Source organism: Lemur catta, chromosome 20 (assembly GCF_020740605.2).
Source record: "Lemur catta isolate mLemCat1 chromosome 20, mLemCat1.pri, whole genome shotgun sequence".
NCBI lineage: Eukaryota > Metazoa > Chordata > Mammalia > Primates > Lemuridae > Lemur > Lemur catta.
The window spans coordinates 10,692,211-10,712,206 of NC_059147.1; the positions used below are offsets into that span (position 1 = coordinate 10,692,211).

Consider the following 19,996-nt stretch of genomic DNA (forward strand, 5'->3'; position numbering starts at 1 on the left):
GTTAAAGAACAACTCCTACAACTAATAAGCAATTATATCAAGGTTGCAGAACACACGGTTAATAACAAAAGTCAATTACTTTCCTGCAACCTAGCAATGAACAAATGGAAATTGAAATTAAAAACATAATACCATTTCATTAGCACCCCCTAAGATGAAATACTTAGGTATAAATCTAACAAAATATGTACAAGATATTAACTCAAAATAGATCACAGAATATACAACACCAAGAGTGAATATTAATACAAACTATGGACTTTGGGATAATAATGACATGTTAATATAAGTTCATCAATTGTAACAAATGTACCACTCTGGTGTGGAATGTTGATAGTGGGGGAAGCTTTGCTGCAGGGGTATATGGGAATTCTCTGTACTCTTTGCTCAGTTTTGCTGTGAACCTAAAACTACTCTTTGAAAAAAACCCTCTTTTAAAAAATATGTATCAACTGAAAAGTGTCCAAAAAATTCTTTAAGACTACCTAGCTCATCATCTTGAGACCAATATATACAGTTATATAAGTATATAAAGTTATTCTCCTAGGTTGTTCTAGCAAAGAAAAACCTTCTGTGTGTTACTTAATTTAATAACAGGGTAAGCAACTATTTACACAAGCACCAAGCACTATTCTATGCACAATGAACAAAACAAAGTTCCTGCTCTCATGGAGGTTATATTATGATGGGGAAGATACATAATACGTAAATAAACAAGAAATTCAGATGTGAACTGCTATGGAGAAAATAAAGTAGGGTAATTTAACAAGATTAAAAACTACTGGGGTTACAAGGGAATAGTGCATTACTTCATACATAACATTCATCAATGACATTTAAACTGAGATCTGAATAATAAGCAGCCAGCGATGCCAAGATCTGGGGTGAGAAAATTCCAGGCAGAGCAAATAGCTGGGCCAAGGCACTGAAGTGGGAATCAGCTTGTTGTACTTGAGGAGAAAGAAAGGCCAGGGTGATTTCAGCATGGTGGGCAAGCATGGTGAGGGCGGCAAAGGGGCCAGTTGGACAGATTATTGAGGTCTCTGTTGTTCATGGTAAGGAGTTGGGGTTTATTCTAGATATTGTGGGAAGCCCTTAGAAAAATTTAAACAGGAAAATAATGTGACCTAACTTTGAATAGACAATTCTGGCAGCTTTATAGGAAAGAGAAAGGATGAAAGGGAAACAAGAGATGAAGCAGGAAGACCAGTCAGGACGCTGTTGCTAGTAGGTCATGCCATGAACTGGTAGTGACAGGGACTAGAGAGACAGCAGGGGAGATGATGGGCAGATATCAGACTCCGAATGTTCTAGGGAAAGACAACTTAACGTGCTAATGGACTAGATAAGTGAAGTCAGGGAAAGACTGAAATCAAGAGCAAGTCCTGGGGTCTTCACAGGAACAGCTGATGGAAGGTAAGTGACAAGACATTAGGATACTGCATAAACAATAGTACAAAATGCAGTTAGAGGTAAGAATAAAAATATCAGTGATTCATTTGAGTTTTAAATGCAAATATAAATACAACAATATTGAGGATCAAAGTCAACACTTGGGCTCAGAAGTGTGGTTTTAAGTCCTGATGACGAAGGCTGAATGACCGTTCTCTCTGCCAGTTTGTCCTCTCTGAGGACTCTGGCTAAGAACACTCCTGAACACTTCTGGTTGATCCTGACTATTCTGCCTAAAGGGGGTTTCAGAGTCAAGTAAAAAGATAAAAAGTTGGGGGTTATAAGGGGTTCCCCAGGCTAGATTCCCATTAGGGCCTGGAACAATTTCTAGGAAACACATAAATGCCAGTCTCGTTTAACCAATAAAACCTTATTACTCCTATGCTATTAGTACTAGGATCTACAGACATCATTAGTGGGAAAAAATCATCTTAATGAACATATTTGTTAAGTGCTTTTTGTTCCACGGAGGGGCAGTTAATGTGATACAGGCCAAGTGGCAAACACAACATTAAAAGTTATACTTTGAAGCTTGTACCTTTATTTAAATCCTTGGCAATGCTCTAATCAAATAACTCTTTTGAAATTGCTTCCAACTGTCTCTAATCCTTTATGACTTTTAAAAAGAAACTTGTAATTTTCATTTAAGAGCTTCTAATTTACCTAAAACTCTGAGTCTATAAAAGTAACTCAAGCTTCATGGATTGTACAACTCAAAGGATATATACTAAAGTCATTCCCAGCTGTAAAAGACTACTCCTAATAAGTTTTAGAAAGAAAACATTAAAAAGTGTCTATTGCAACAATCTGGATGGAACTGGAAACCATCCTCCTTAGTGAAGTGTAGCAAGAATGGAAAAACAAACACCACACGTACTCACTATTAAATTGGAACTAACCGACCAGCACTCATGTGCACAGATGGAAGTAAAACTCAACGGAAATCACGCAGGTGGGAAGGGGGAGGAGGAGATGGGTGAAATCATACCTAACAGGTATAATGTACAGTATCTGGGTGATGGGCACCCTTATAACTTTGATTCAAGCAGTACAAAAGCAATCCATGTAACCAAAACATTTAAACTCACAGTATTCTGGAATAAAAAAAAGAGAAAAAAAATCTATCTATTTGCCAGAGTTATCTCAGAATACAGCTAAAAACTGACTGATTCTATGTCCAGCTGGAATCAGAGTTTGTGGATTATTCAACAAAACATAAAAAGAAAACAAGCTCTCACTCTTTGCTGGCTAAATGCTGCGGGGCCTGGCACTGGATGAAGAGAGCTCTGGACATTCACTGTAGCATGAAATCTCATTTCATATATAAAAGACCACAAATGCAATGGTATAATTCATGCTAAGGTGACCGATTCATGTTCAGCACTTTCCTCTTTTGAACACTGAAAGTCCAGTGTCCTGAGATGCCTGCCCCTGCAGACAAACCAGAACAGTTGGTCACTCTAAATTTGCCCTAACCCTTACTTCCTTGGTTTTGTTGTCCAGTGTGTTACCAGGGCTATTTCACCCAAATTTAAACAATCAGGAGCTGTGCTAAAAGCACTCTTGAGGTAAATAAGCCCAATGCTGAAATCCAATCTTCTCAGCTTCATGCAATCACTGAAGCTTTTCATTCTTACTCACCTGTCCATTCTCATCTCTCAATCTTAATATTTATGACCTTATTTTTCCTAGATGTGGGGACATCCATGACTGAGAAAATTTTCAGAATTTAACACCCAATGAAAGGGGGAGGGGAAAGCTTCCTGGCAAGATGTCAGTATAGAGGCAGACCCTGCCCCATTTCTAGATTCTCAGTGAGACAATCAATGGAAGATAAAATTACATCAAAACCTCTTTCAGGACTAAATATCAGGGAAAGGTGCTCAGTATGGCGGAAGTGCAAGGAATCGTGCTGAATGTAGTGTAAGTGGAATTAAAGACAGGCAAGGAAGTTGACAAATGACTGGCTCTCTGAAAGAGCAGCTTGCCTGGTAAGTGTATCAATCAGACCCTGAGTGAAGCACTTACCTTCCAACTCAAAGAGTGGAGAGCAGGAGAGCAAGAGAGAAGCGAAGGGGCACCCAGAGGGCAGGGCTGGGATACTCATACAACCTGGGATACTCACAGGCCCCAGGCTGCTGTTATAAGCAACCACCTGGAGAAGAGAACCAGGCATTGCTGGGGCAGGAACTGGAGCCAGCAGCTGTGCTAGGGCTGGCCCCAAACCTACCGTTGTTTGCTCATACTCCAAGCATCCATACCATGTAAAGACAAAAACAAGTTATTAATCACACTCTAATTTATCAAATCGCTCCTCTGGCTGTGTAAGGATACATTTTCTTCCTTCTTCCTTCAAATAAAGGATCTGGCCAGGAATCCATACTAATCTCTCATAGAACCAAGCTCAACTCCTTGCCTATAAGCTAGTACTAGTCCTCGTCCTATGAGGATAAATAGACAAAGAGAAATCGCCAGAACTACACAAACATACTACAGTTCAAAGGAAGAGAACCACTATGATTGAAACTCTCTTCTGGAAAAGGTTTACTCAAACTGACAGGAAAGAATGTTAGAAAATTCTCAATTTTTCGAGAAAACACTTGACTCAAGAAGGCACTGCATCTGTGAAAATAAGGCTAGCAGACATGCATATGAAACAGTACAAGATCAGGAAAAACTGCTTGGAGTTAATTTTTTTGATAGTATTTCTTCATTTAAAATGATGCTTGATGGGGTGAACCGCACAATGCATGCTACAGAAAAATCCAATTACTGAACTGGATGAGTAAACTCAAAGAAATCTAGAACTAGGAGGAAAAATGAGAAATTAGTGACAGAAAACACTAGATGTGAGGAACACACACTGGAGGCCAAAATGTATATAACTCAAGTCACAGAAAGAAAGCAGACTATGGAGACATGTAAGAATAATCAAAGAAATAATAGAAGAATATTTTCCAAAGTTGTGAAAAGGCCTGAATCTGAATTTGCACTATAAAATGGATACATAAGCACATAAACAAACAAGAAAAACTTAAACATAAAATACTATAAATGTCCAGAGAGAAAAGATGACTTACCAAAATGTAACCAAAATGAAAATGGCCTCAGACATCTCCCTAACATCAAATATTAGAGATCATGAGAACAACATCTATAGAGTTTTAAGGAGGAAAGTCTGTTACCCAAGAATCTCATAGCCAATCAAGGAGATATTCACATCTGAAAGTATAGGAAGTCACTCTTACATAACGCAAAGACTCAGAGAGTATGTCGCTACCATTCCCCTCCCATTAGTCTTCATGAAAATATATAAGCAATCAAGATTAAAAAAACAAACAAAAAAGGCTAGCAGTAATCATAAAGACAGTTTAATTTCAAATATATTTAACTTAATGCAAATTTTAAAATTAATACTTAAAGGTAAATATGTTTCACCTAAAATAAATACTAAAAATCTAAGCAAAAAATTGAAAATCATATATTAAAAAATACCTGGGAAGTTGGCAGAAGAGTTCAACAAAGTAAATGTTAAGAAAATCACTAACATCTCAACAGAAAAATGGGCAAAATATGATTGGCCAATGAATAACAGAAAGAAGTGTACAGTTTGGTTGTTTATTTGAGATCTTTCTTTTTTCTTAAGGTAGGCATTTATTGCTATAAACTTCCATCTTATAATGCTTTTCCTGGATCCCATAAGTTTTGGATATTATGTTTCCATTTTCATTTTTCTCAAAATATTTTTTGATTTCTCTATTGACAAATTGGTTGTTCAAGTGAATTTTTAAATTTCCACATATTTGTGAATTTTCTAATTTTCTTCCTATTATTGATTTCTAGTTTTATATCATTGTGGTTAAAAAAGCTACCTGACATGGTTTTAATCTTCTTAAATTTGTTAATACTTGTTTTGTGTCCTGACACATGATCTGTATTTGAGAATGTTCCATGTGCACTTGAAAAGAATGTGTTTTCTTCTGCTATAGGATGGAATGTTCTGTATATGTCTGTTACATCCATTTGGTTTATAGAATTGTTCAAGTCTGCTGTTTCCTTATTGATTTTGTCTGATCTATCGATTGTTGAAAATGAAGTACTCAACTCCCTTACTAAGTTGTGCTAATATTCATTTTATACATTTACATATTCTAATATTGGGTGCATATATACAGTCATCCCTTGGTATATGCAGGGGATCAGTTCCGGAACCTTCCACATTACCCAAATCTGCATATATTCGAGTCCCACTACCAGCCCTATAGAATCTGCATATATGAAAAGTAGGTCCTCCACATATATGAGTTTTGCTTCCCGCTAATATTGTATTTTCAATCCGTATTTGTTCAAAAAATCCACATGTAAGTGTTATACCTGTGTAGTTCAAACTCATGTTGCTCAAGGGTCAACTGTATTTACAACTGCTATGTCCTGTGGATGAATTGACTCCTTGAACAGCATATAATAACCTTCTTTGTATCATGTGACAGTTTTGGACTTAAATTCTCTCTTGTCTGATATAAGTATAGCTACCTCTGCTCTCTTTCTGTTACTATTTGCATGAAATATCTTTTTTAAACATTCCATTTTAAGCTTATGTGTGTCATTAGCTAAAGTGAGTCTTTTGTAGGCAGCACATAGTTTGATCTTTTTTTTATCCTTTTAGCCACTCTATGTCTTTTGATTGGAGAATTTAATCCACTTACATTTAAAGTAATTATTGGTACGAAAGACTTACTATTGTCATTTTGGTCACTGTTTTCTGATTGTTTTATAATTTCATTGTTCCTTTCTTCTTCTCTTGCTGTCTTCCTTCGTAATTTGATAATTTTTTGCAGTGGTATGCTTTGATTACTTTGTCTTTACCTCTTATATATCTACTATGTTTGTCTTTGTGGTTACCATGAGGCCTACATAAAACATACAATTAACTATCTATGTTAAAAACAACTTAACTTTGACTGCATATAACACCTTTATACATTAACTTTTTCTCTCACGTTTTATGTTATTGATGTCACAATTTAAATCTTTTATGTGTACCCATTAAAAATTATTGTAGCAATAGTTATTTTTAATACTTTTGACTCTTAGGTTTCATATGAATATAATAAGTGATTTACACACTACCATTACAGTATTAGAATATTCTTAGTTTGAATATATTTTTATCTTACAGTGAATTTTATAGTTTAATATGTTTTCATGTTGTTAGTTACCATCTTTACATTTGAAATGTTTAGCAATTCTTATAGGCAGGTCTAGTGGTGATTAACTCTCACAGCTTTTGTTTGTCTGGGAAAATTTTTCTCTCTCCTTTATTTCTGAAGGACAACCTTGCCAGGTAAGATATTCTTGGTTGGCAGGGGCGTTTTTATTTCAGTATTTTGTACATATCATCCTGTTCTCTCCTGGCCTCTAAGTTTTCTGCTGAAAAATCCAATTATAGTCTTATGGGGGTTCCCTTATATATGATAGTCTACTTTTCTCTTACTGCTTTCAAAATTGTCTCTTTGTCTTTGATTTTAGAGACTTTGGTTATAATGTGTCTTGGTGAATATATCTTCATAATTAATCTGTCTGGGCTTCTTTGGTCTTCGAGGATCTGAATGTTAATTTCCCTCTTCAGATTTGGGAATTCTTCTGTCACTGTTTCTTCAAATAAGTTTTCTGCCTCTTTTTCTCTCTCTGCTCCTTTTGTCATTCCCAGAATGTATACATTAGTTTGCTTGATAATGTCCTATAAGTCCTGTAGGCTTTCATCACTCTTATTCATTCTTTGCTGTTGTTGTTACTTTGGGCAATTTCAAATGACCTGTCTGTAAGCACACTGATTCTTTCTTCTGCCTGTTGGAGTTTGCTGTTGAAGCTCTCCATGGAATTCTTCAGTTCAGTCATTGTGTTCTTTAGCCCTAGAATTTCTGTCTGTTTGTTTGTTTATTTGTTTTTATGGTTCTATCTCTTTGTTGAACTTCTCAATGTGGTCATATATTGTTTTGCTGATTTAGTTTAGCTGTCTATCTCTGATCTCTTATAGCTTACTGAGCTTCAAGATGATTATTTTAAATTCTTTGTCAGATAGTTCATAGATCTCTATTTTGTTAGGGTCAACTAGAGTTTTATTTTGTTCTTTGGACATGTTTCCCTGATTATTCATGATTCCTGTGGCATTGCATTGGTCTCTGCACATCTGAAGAAACAGGAATCTCTTTCAGTCTTTACAGACTGGCTTTGGGAGGGAAATCTCTTCACCAGTCAGCCCATACAGAGATTATGGATGGGTCACTTGGCAGAGTCTACAGGCAGGCTTGCTGTTGGAGGCCTCAGGGGGCTGGCTTGGTGGTTGGACAAACAGGCAGGCAGGCCTAATGCCTGGGTCCACTGGAGTGGGTCTGTAACACGGGTCCACTAGGGCAGGTCTGGAACTGGGGTCCACCTGGGTGGGCCTGCCCCATGGGTCTGCAAAGGCAGGCCCAAAATTTTGGTCTATGGGTACAACTCTGGGTCCACTGGGGTAGACCTGGCAACTTGGGTATATGAGGGTAAGCCTGGTGCTACCAAGAGCCTAAAGACTAAGTCTTCAAGGATGAGCCTGGAGCCTGGAGCCTGAAGCCTGAAGCCTGATTCCACATGTGCCAAGTCAGTGCCAGGGTCTATCAGGGCAGGCCTAGAGCTTGGGTCCACTGATGACTGGGTCCACAAAGGCAGGTCTGGATCCTGGGGCCTTGAGGGCTGGCCTGGAGCGTGAGTCCATGGAGACAGGGCTGGTGCTGGTGGGCCTGGAGGCTGGGTTTGTGGGAACCAGCCTGGAGCCTTGGTCTGTACAGGTCAGCCTAGCACCAGGGTTCACTGGGGTGGGCCTGTGGCTAGGTCCACAGCAAAGTCAGGTACTCACTTCATTCTCCTTCCCCCATGCAAATGGTATCCCTTTTGACATTGTGCTACGCGGGCTTGGGGGAGGGGTGACACAGGTAATTTGAAACTGTCCTTTTTACTCTCTTCAATGAATCTTATTTCTGTACTTTACCCAGGTACTGTAATCTCTCACTTGGACTCCTTAGCTCTTATAAAGGTATTTTTATGCATGGGTAGTCGTTCAAATTGATGTTTCTGCAAGGAAACAAGCACCAAAAACTCCTATTCTGCCATCTTGCTTGAAAGTAGGGGATCAATTTTTATACCAGTTTTTAAAAATCACATTTTCAAGGAATACTCAATGATAAGAAAAAATGCTCAGAATATAAAAGTATTGGGGAAAAATACAAAACATTTTAACAATATGATGTTAATTTTACAAAAAGAAAAAAAAAAACATGTTACCAAGTATAAAAAGAAACACCAGAAGGAATTAAAACAAATAGCTATAAATAATATTATCTCTTCTTTACACTTTTCTATAGTTTGTAAATTCTCTGTAAGGAGCACGTATCATATTTCATCAATTCCAAGGTACACATTTTTCCTTCATATTTAACATCTCTGAAAATATTTAACATCTCTTAAAAGTTATGGCATCTCTGACTGGATGATATATTATTACTTTTATACTAAGCAATAAAAATAATGTAATAAGTATCATTATATTTTAAAGCTATAAATAGAAATGTTCCATGAAGAAATACTTAGAAAAGAGGTATTCATTCACCAAATAAATAGGCTGGCATGAAGCCATCAGTGAAGGTGGTAAGAACTTTGGTAAATCTTCCCCTAAATATAATTTTCTATGGGACTAAAAACTCTTTTATAAAAACAAGTATGGAGATGAGCATGACCTCAAGTACACAGCTTCCCCTCTCCCTCTCCTCTGTTTTTTAAAATTAACTTTTGTGGAATGCTTAGTTTGTTGTTAGGTTTTGAAGAGAATACACTCATGAGGTTAATAATTCATTTTTGCCATCTAAATATGCAAAAAGATCTTTAATCCCATTTTGGCAAGGGCTACCTTCCCCTTTTATTCTTCCAAGTTGCAACTCTTCCCAAGAGACCACAGGGGATAGGGGGTTGGGTAAATGGAAAGATGAGAAGCGACAGAGGTTGGTTGACAGAAAAGTTGATGAAGTATTAAAATAATTATCTTCTTTCCCCGCTTTGCATATGCAGAACCACCATTTCTGCCCACAGTTCCAGTGAACTGTGGGGAGCAGAACTTCCCAAATAAAGTTAATCAATGCAACAGAAGAAGCCACTTAAACCTCTAATTTCTATTTGTTTCTATACATTCTGACCTCCCTCTTTACTCACTACTATCTCACACCCAATTTTCCAAGAGCAATTGAGAAAGATGGCTATGGTTTCTGGGTAATACTCAGGGAGGAAAAAAGGATGTTCTCTCCAGATATGTGGTAAGTACCTACGTGTGCAAGGCTCTAAGAGCTGTAGGTAATATAAAAAAAAAGTATAATACAGGTTCTCAAGAAGCTGTTAGATAAGATTTCCACACCAATAACTACAGTCTAGAAGGGAAAGAGTTGTAGCATCCACACTGACTGGTAAGTACCCCTCCCACTGTGGGTACCCCAACCAACTATAGGACATACTATAAAACCACTATAACATATTGACCAAGGATTATAATTTATATCTTTTTAAAAAAACTCAAGATGCTTATTGAGCCTATGAGACTAAGTATAATGAATCCCCCAGCATGAGATATATAGTCTGACCTTGAAATCTGCTACAGAGACTGACTAAATCAGGAAAGCCAGACTCATTCCTGATCTAGTCCTGAGTTCAAACCTTTAATAAGGACCAACTGAAAAATAATAATGGCACATTTACAGTCATTCTTCCACTGTCTTTACAGAAGTAGCAAATAATACATACAAGGTATAAACCTAATTAAAGAACTGAAAAATTATTTTCCACAGCTCATGCTTTTAGGACATTATATACACAGATAGCCCAAGAAGGCATATTAAGACCGCTAGCCACTGGGAAAAATTCCACCCACTTAACCCAGATGCAGAATTACCCCAATACAGTATGATTCTGATTGAATGAAATACGAGAGAACAAAAAGATCTCAAAATTAACAGTGAAACATCCATCCTCAGCTTAAAAGAAACAAACACATTATTTTTATCTTTGGTACATGTCTTATAAAAGATTTAAAACAGACTTTAAAAACTTTCCAAGCAAAGAGTTTTCAAGGACAAAATAAATATTTCCTTTTGCCCGTATGGCCAAGACATATTGCCATGAAATGAAAGAAAAGCCAATCCCTGGTTCATACATTCACTTATTAGTTCAACAGTTACTTGGTAGGCACTTACCATGTTCAAAGTATTGTGTTAGGTGCTATAGAAAACACAAAGCTAAAACAGCCCTTGTCCTTAGAAATCTACAGTGTAATAGAATTTTTAGAAAATTCTAAGAAAGAGAAACACAAGGGACGCAAGTGAAAATGGAATTGGCAAAGGCATTCAATGAGAAGAAATCCAGTGTAAGTGTGAGGTGGAGTTTGAAGAAGCCAGTATTTATCAAACATTAAACAAGTCATATGACAAAACATCTAGCGACAAAGAGATATCAGTACAGCATGCTTCCTCTATTAATAAGAATACATAAGGGCAATTATAAATTCCAGAGGGAGAGGAAAAGCCATACAAGAAAGTCGTGGTTCAAATACAAAGCAAACTAAAATGTAGCATGATTCTGAGCCTTTGATGAAGTATACAATGTTGAACTGACATTTGCAATATTCCCCATCAACTGACACAGCTTAATGATTATAGTAGATTACATTTTCTATTTATGAATCCAGTCTACCTGGTTCTGCAATAAATAACACCTACATAAGCATTATTATGCACTGGCTTTCAAATTTCATATGAACTTAGAGAGGAAGTGTGTGCTAGTCTTCCCCAAATTACAGATCTGTATATAAAGTTATAAACCTCAACAATGTCAAAACAATGATATGGCTGAAAGAGAACTTTAATTCTCTAAACTACATACTAAAAGTCAAGAAAAAGTATCTATAAATTGATTCTAAAAGTAAGCAATAAAGGAAAAACAAAACTAAAAGTAAATATTAACTAGCAAAATTTAGCAAGAGAGGTAATATAAGAAAGCTAATTCCATCACACTTAATGGATAAACCAAGAGTGCTTAAAGTTGTTAGATGAAGAAATAGAAGTATATGTTTAAGAATTATGGAGGTAATCAAAGAACAAAACGCAAGTAAGTCACTTTCCATTTTAGATCTTCCTCAGCTGTTTATATTTTTATTTCTTAATATGTGCATTATTTTTATACCAACAATAATAATATAAATGAGGTACTGACATGAAAAAGGTTCCAGGATATACTACTTATTAAGTAAAAAAAGCAAATATTATAGTAATATGTATATTAAAGTCCCATTTATATTTCTTAACATATATTTAAATATATTAACATAATTATATTTATGTTAATGCTTACAAAAGGACCAGATGGGAGAGCAAGGTAAAAGAGAACTTCTGCATTTTATTTTATATAGTTTAACAATTTGGATGACAATACATGTGTATATCTATCAGTTATTCAATTTTTTGCCCTACATTTTTAAATAAAAAGGATACCATAATTATATAATTAGTAGAGACAGCATGGATCAGCGGTAGAAAGAACAGTTTTGGTCTCAGAAAAATCTGGATTTAAACACAAGCTTCACAGGTATGCCACTTTGAAGAAGGCATTGTACCTCTCTAAACTTCAGTTTCTTTTTCTAAAAAGAGCTTTCTGAGATCTAATTCATATACCATACAATTCATTCAATTAAAGTATGTAATTCAATGTACTTCAGTATGCTCACAGGGTTGTGCAACTGTGACCACAAACTAATTTTAGAGCATTTTCATACCCTTAAAAGAAACCCGGTACCATCAGCAGTCAACCTCCATTAATTTTCTTTTCTGGAACAAAATGAGTGTCAGAGGACTACTGCCTGACAGTCTTGTAATGAGGAGTAAACAAAATACATCAAAGCTTCCAGCAGTGTCTGGCAATGGGTGGGTTCTCATTACATGCATTTCAGGTAAAGTTCAAGACAAAAATGATGTAGATATGAGCAAACGCCTGGATGTGATAAAGAAACAGATCCAGCCTTTCAAATGGAACATACTCAGATCCCAATCCTCAGAGCTAATTCCTCAAGTCATGGCCCTCTCCCCAATTCCACTAAATAAAAAAAAAAAAAAAAAAAAAAACAGGTATCAAGTCAAAAAGTACAAGTTTGAAAATGTCAGCATTTGGGGACATACTTTAGAGCAAAAGTTTCAGGAGGAGAGATACAGCCTCACCCCTGCAAAAAAAAAAAAAAGTGAATACAAGAAGCAAGTAGTACAGCTGCTGAGAAGATAACAAGAATCTCGTAAGTTCACATTGGACAAGCAGTTGAAACTATACTGTCATGTTTCTACTTTTCAAAGTGAAAATAAACATGACAGGTGCTCATTTGGCTGTTCAAGCACTTTCCACTTAAATGGCAATTCCTCAAGCTTACCGACTACAGCCTCAAGTTATAATTTATTACTGTTTCTGTATTATTCCCTTGCCTCCGCAGAAAGCAGAACATAGCACCTACATTTCAAGACCCAGGAGAGGTAATAAAGTATAATTATTTTTAATTTATGATTAAGCCATAAATTATATGGACTTTGTACTTCAACTGGTCAGTCAGAGGTTGGGGGAGGAAGGGAATGGGGTCACAGGAAGAAATAACAAAAGCCTTTCCCTTTGCATAAAACGTCTAAATCAGGGCAAGGTTGAGGGACACCTTGAAGATTTACGAAGATACCACAACCACAGTCTCCAAGTTAAGTCCCAAGGGAGCCACCAGTTAAGAGACTTTAAACTCCTCAAGGCCTCTGTTCTTCCTCCTCACAGGGCTACAGACTCCAACTAGAGTGGCCATGTTGACTTGAAAAATAGAAGCCTGGCGGAATTTCAGGTCATACCACATCAAACATTCGCAGTGCTCTGGGTCTTGCTGCCTCTAAGCCATAGGTATTTCAAGGAAGGTGAACATAATCTATAAAAAACTACTGCCCAGAACCTATAAGTAAAGTCAGCCTCGATCAAAGTAAGACTGATTACCACAGGGCTTGAATATACCAATGGCCAGATGTTAACTCTTCTCACCCTCAAGAATCCATTGGTGAGATTTTCCTTTCTTGTAGTTCCTTTATGTGACACACATATATATGAAACAGTAAGGTGCAAAGCTGACAAAACTCAGGACATGAAGCAGGATGAGGAAGAAAGCATTGGACATTCTTCTATCAGCCACGTGCCTCACTGCTTCACCAATATGCCGTGGCCCAGGTGCCAATCTTCATAGTAAGTCCCCACATTCAAATCACAGCTTGCAAAGCACTTTCCCATACATTTTCTTATTTGTACTCACACTTATGCTGCTAAGGAAGGATCATTAAGCACTCACTTTACAGTGGAGGCAGAGACTCAGAGAGGTGCTAACAAGGCGTAGCCAATCTGGAGCCTGGTCACTTGACAGATAATCCCATGGCCTTTTCATTATTACTCTACCCTAAACTGTTGGCGAGGTAAGGCAAAACCAAAAAAGAAACGCTATGCATTTCAATTTATATTGCTTTTTTCTTTTTTGCAGTGGAATTTTTACCTGGCAACTAACTGCAGCTTTGAAATAGTTGATTGTTATAGTAACAACAGGTATTTGAAAGTGAGGTTTAGTTGGGTTTAAGAAAACAAAAGTAAAGAGAGCAGAGAGAACAGAGTTAGAAATAGTGACATATACAAAACAATAATAAAGGTGGGAAAAAATGGGATTTGCCCCAAATGTTTACCTAGCACTCACCTTTGTCCTGAAACATCCCACCTCCACACCCAGCTCCTGGTTAATGAACATAATTTTGTTGATGTCCCTTGAACTGTATAATCTGTTCCACAAAAAACAAACCCAGAGTTTGTCTCCAGGCCATTTTTAAGTCCCTAACTCCCTGGTTACATTCAGTCTATGGAAAACATCTGTGGCAAAGTAAATCATCCTACTCTGAGCAAGACCAGAGTGCATTTTTTTTTCTCTAAGTGTGTTTTGAAGTCCTGGTTGGAAAATTAGTGAAAATTGTAAATCTGTTTGCAAATCTGGTCATGTCTAACTCTGAGATTAGGGCAAAGATTCCAATTTAAAAGTAAAACCGTGACAACCCCAGTTAAGCGTGTCCTCAGGCACTGCCAGCAGGGCCTTCACTCACTTCCACAGGCAGTGGATTTATTACAGGCACCCGACACGTTCCCCATCAGACACCCCTGGAGTATTTACTTGAGACAGCAGGGTTCAGTCTGCACTTCCTCTGCAGACCAATATATTATTATAAATTGAGCTAAACTGTTTCCTTTTCATAAGTGCTATGAAGTTCAGATTTCAGATATCAGCACAGGGCTGAGGTCCCTCCATGGGGCTCCTTGTGCTATTTGGATTGAAAAGTAAAGAGAAAAAGCAGCATTATTAGACCATGGTTGCTTTTATTTTTGATTGTTTTAGTAAGAGGAGATGAAGGAAGACTCATTTTATAAATCAAATATATCTTAATGAGAAAATATATTTTCGATGTAGACTTTGGGGTACACTGTGCTGGGCTTGGCACAGTTCAGTAGGATACCAACCATTTCACCTATAGCTGAAGGTAGGAAGTCAGGAGATTTTATATCTTGGCAACAGCTGCTATGAAATAATAACACTAATTTCTTCAGTTTATCACATATACTAGCTGAAGGGATCCAATGTATATTTAAAAATTTATATTCGTTATAACATGTAAATTAAATGAATGTAATTAATATTTTCATCATGAATCCACTTAAAAAAACGTAACTTTGAAAAGAAATGCAAAAGAAGGAAACAAACAGAACACCAACATCTTCTCCTTTTCTTCTCTTCCTGAACAAAGTAGTCCTAAAGCCATTAGATGAGGCAGAGGCATCGTGCTGAGATGAAGGGAGGGCAAAAAAGCCCAGAGCAGGGCTCAACACTTGGGTAGGGTGAGGAGGGCATCCGTGTTGGGGAGGAGGGGTGGACTGACACAGGGTGTCAGACTCCAAGCAGCATAAAATGGCAACATACAATCCATCCTTCTTACTAGCTATGTAACCACGGATAAGTATCTACATAAATTTAACCTCAATTTCTTCTTTTGCAATGTAGCTAATATTTGCTTCTCAGCATTGTTGAGAAAATTCAAAGAATGCTTGACTTATTTTTATTCATATTACTACTACAATTCCAAACATACATGTCTAGAACAATACTGAAAAGAAATACACTAACTCAGGCATGAACCTGATTTTTATATTCTTTCATATTATACTTTTCAGAGTTTCTTTTCTCTGCAACGAGCACATATTACTTTTTTAATCAGAAAAGAACACATAAGATGTCATTAAATATATGGAATATAGGTGAACTTTTACAATGCATATTTACTACATTTATATACAGAAAAAAATTAATAAAGCTATATTAAGATGTCATTCTGGCTGTCATTTCTTTTAAAGAAGCAAGTTGCTAATAGAAATTCCTGAACAAAGTATCCGAAGGAAAGTGATTTATTGGCTAAAATTAACATCTATTCAGACTCAAGCCAAATATTCACATTTGGGTGGTACCGAAGAAAATGAGTTAATAAGCTGTTTACCTATAAATGGCACTCAACAAAGGTGGAGGGACTTCAGAATAGAAACTTCGTTTCTGTAACAATAATTTATTGTATATTTCAAAATTGTTAGAAAAGGAGAATTATAATGTTCCCTATATAAACAAAAGATAAATGTTTTAGGTGACGGACATCCCAATTACCGAGATTTGATCATTAATTACACACTGTATACAGGTATTAAAATATCACCTGTATCCCCAAACTATATACAACTATTACATGTCAGAAAGAAAAGAAAAGAATAGAAAAGAAGAAAAGAAAAAAGAAAACAAAAGAAAAAGAGAGAAAGAGAAAGAAAGAAACAAACTTAGTTCCTGATGTCAGGCAGAGGAGACAGAGGGGAAGAGATGACCTTACAACATTCCCACATAGAGACTTCAGTACCCTGGGATCAAGTCAAAATGGCCCTATTTAGAGTGGGAAAAACACCATATATGAAGCCTACAACCCATTCTGGTCCCTGTTCTGCCTCATACTAAGTGATCTTGGGAAAATCACTTAGAAAAAGAACAATCTCTGCCATCTCCTTCATACAGTTGTTTGGAGATTGAGATTGTTTATGTGAAATTAATGTGTAAACTATGAAGCAACACGCAAAATGGAGGCAAGAGATTAAGGGCTTACTTAGATCAGTGCTCAACAAACGGCAGGAATCAACCCATGAGAAGAATTTAAGACGTAAAGGGACACAGCATTAAGTATCATTGAATCACACCGTGAGAAAGACCCCTGTATAATAATCTTGCAATTCTCCTGCACACACTGAAGAGAAAGTCTCAGGTTGGTACCACTACACAGTGAACACCTTTCTAGCAGTTACCAATCCTCCTTTTTAACAAAGACAGAACAGGACCCAGACTCAGGATATCCAGCAAACAAAAGTAGCAGGCACTAAATACTGTTTTAGTTTCTCTACATTTATATTTATAAAACCCTCCTAAGTATGCCTCATGATATTGGTTTCCCATTTAAGATAGTGATACAGAGTCTCCTTTTAAAATAAATTCATTTCGGTGAAAGATAAAAAAGTTGCTTTATTTAGAGAGAAACAGTACATAAGTAATTGCACAAGTACTAGAGTTATTCCATACTCTGATTCCTAAAAGGCAAGGACCAAGATTTATCCACCTCTAATATCTCTCCCAGAACCTTACATAGTACCTGGAACATAGTGGACTCTCCACAAATACTCAATTAACTTGGAATTAATTCTTATCATAAATACTGGGCTTGAGCCCTGGTTCTTCCTGGCACCAAAACCAACATGTGAGTAAATTTCCCCAGACAGATAGGAATGAGATAAACCCTGAATAATCAGGGGCTAGAGCCAAGTAGAGATTAAACCCTGAGAAGGTCTGTGAATAAAAAAGGACACTGTTTGCACACTGTGCATGGGAAAACAAGTAGAAAGTCCAAAACCAAAATTAAAAACTTAAAGCAAAGAAGCAAAAAACAAAGCCCCACAAACGCCACGGCTTCGATTAGCCTAAGCACAGCTGAAATACTGCTTCCCACAGAACCAAATGACAAAAGGAGAGAAAGGCCCAGTTGTCAGGTCAGCTGTTCCTGAGAAGAAACTAAATTCAAAATGAGAAAAAACTCTGTCACTACTAAAAACTTATACAGACAGGGAAATACTTTAAAAAGTTACACTGATAAGTTAAGTTGGACGATTTAATGGCTTTGATGAAGAATCCTAAAAATTGTTTAGCACATTTGGGGAATTCCATAAATACTTAGAATAAAAGGAAAAGCAACTTTTAAAAATTTAGCAGCGGCCGGGCGCAGTGGCTCACGCCTGTAATCCTAGCCCTCTGGGAGGCCGAGGCGGGTGGATCACTTGAGGTCAGGAGTTCGAGACCAGCCTGAGCGAGACCCCGTCTCTACTAAAAATAGAAATAAAAATTATCTGGACAACTAAAAATATATATAGAAAATATTAGCTGGGCATGGTGGTGCATGCCTGTAGTCCCAGCTACTCAGGAGGCTGAGACAGGAGGATCGCTTAAGCCCAGGAGTTTGAGGTTGCTGTGAGCTAGGCTGACGCCACGGCACTCACTCTAGCCCGGGCAACAAAGTGAGACTCTGTCTCAAAAAACAAACAAACAAAAAAAAACATTTAGCAGTATCTCAAAAAAAAAAAAAAATAGTTACATGTTTTTATAAAGAAGTTTCATTATTAATATAAAATACTCAAAAAGTTTATTTCAAAAGACATATTCAAAATATGTCAATAATCTAAAATTTAGACACTAGAGCATCAATATAATTTTGATTCTCCTAAGTCTAAGATTACCAAGCATAAAATAGCAGTCTCCTTGGTGAAGGGGTATTGCCAAACCAGGTGTCTCTATGTCCCAAGAGATCTTGAAACCAACATGCCAAGTATCAGGATCTCTGCCTTCGAGATTAGAGTCATCGTCACTCTCCTCTTCAGGGCCTGTCAAAAGAGAAGAAAGTGGTCAGAAAGGAAATGTTTAATCTAAACTTCTAGGTTTTACGACAGTTATTTTAAAAATAATTTATATTTTAATAAAATATGGGGGCTAAGTGAAGTATATTCTCTTTTATGTCATTTTAAAAATACATTCTAGGATATTTTTAACTTGTCACTTATTTTTTCATCAAGAATCCTTAAGTAAAATGATGAGACAATAACCACTGATAGCAAGGAAGATAAAGAAGATTATTTTGTTCCTTTCCAAGCAAATAAATTAGAAAATATGAACTAAACACATAGTGTTTTAGAAAGATATTAATTATCAAAATTGATCCAAGAAGAGGTAGAAAAGCTACACAAATCACAGAAGGTATAAAGTTATCAAAGAACTCTCTCTCAGGAAAATACAGGCCCAGAGAGTTTCTAAAGAGAATTCTACTAAATGACTAAGGAAATAAATAATTTCAATACACTTTAAATTGTTTTGTTGTTGTTGTTGCTATTGTTTGAGACAGAGTCTCACTCTGTCGGCCAGGCTAGAGTGCAGTGGCATCATCATAGCTCACTATAACCTCAAACTCCTGGGTTCAAGATTCTCCTCCCTCAGCCTCTTGAGTAGCTAGGACTACAGGCACATGCCACCATGCCTGGCTAATTTTTCTATTTTTTGTAGAGACAGGGTCTTGTTGTTGCTCAGGCTGGCCTCTAACTCCTGGTCTCGAGCAATCCTCCCACCTTGGCCTCCCAGAGGGCTAGGATTACAGGTGTGAACCACCATGCCCAGTCTAAATTGCTTAAAAGCACAGAAAAATAAGTTTCCAAACTCTTTTCATGAATACAACAATATGTATCAAAACCCAAAAAGAAAATACACAAACTCATAAACCAATCTCATATCTGGAAATCAACCCAAAATTCCTAAATATAAGGAAACAGAATCCAAATTGGCAGAATATTATTCATAAAAGAATAACATTCCATGACCAAGTAGAATTTATTCTGGGAATACAAAGATGGTTCAATATGTAAAAACTTATACTTAAAATTCATCATATTCAAAAATCAAAACAAAAAAATCATGAGTCACCACTCTGGTGACACTAAAATATTTGATAAAATGCAACATCCTTTCATGATAAAAACCTCAATAAAACAGGAATACCTGGCTATTTCCTTAACATGATAAAATATAGATCTGTCTCAACTCCAAAGCCAGCATCATATTTTAATAGAGAAATACTAGAAACATTCACAAAGTTAAGAATTAGAAAAAGATGTCTTTTTTCACCATAATGATTCATTGTTATTCTGGAGGGAATGGCCAACCCAATAGTGCCCTTTGGAATTGTAGAACAGAGCACTCTTAATAAGCCAAAATAAGAGATACAAAAATTTTTAAATGAGAAAAAAATTTTTTGCATATGAT

At 36.5% G+C, this 19,996-nt stretch overlaps 1 protein-coding gene across 7 annotated transcripts in view; it reads right to left on the minus strand.

Moving 5' to 3' along the window:
* Positions 1 to 19,996, minus strand: part of FTO (FTO alpha-ketoglutarate dependent dioxygenase) — a 353,884-nt gene that overhangs the window by 221,555 nt on the left and 112,333 nt on the right. For all 7 annotated transcript variants that reach the window (XR_006730336.1, XR_006730335.1, XM_045533190.1 and 4 more), the window contains exon 4: positions 18,427 to 18,570. Coding sequence is in view for 5 of the 7 variants with exons in the window: in XM_045533190.1 (XP_045389146.1) it covers positions 18,427 to 18,570 (144 nt within the window). In the remaining 2 variants the exon portion in view is untranslated. The remainder of the gene's footprint in view (positions 1 to 18,426; positions 18,571 to 19,996) is intronic.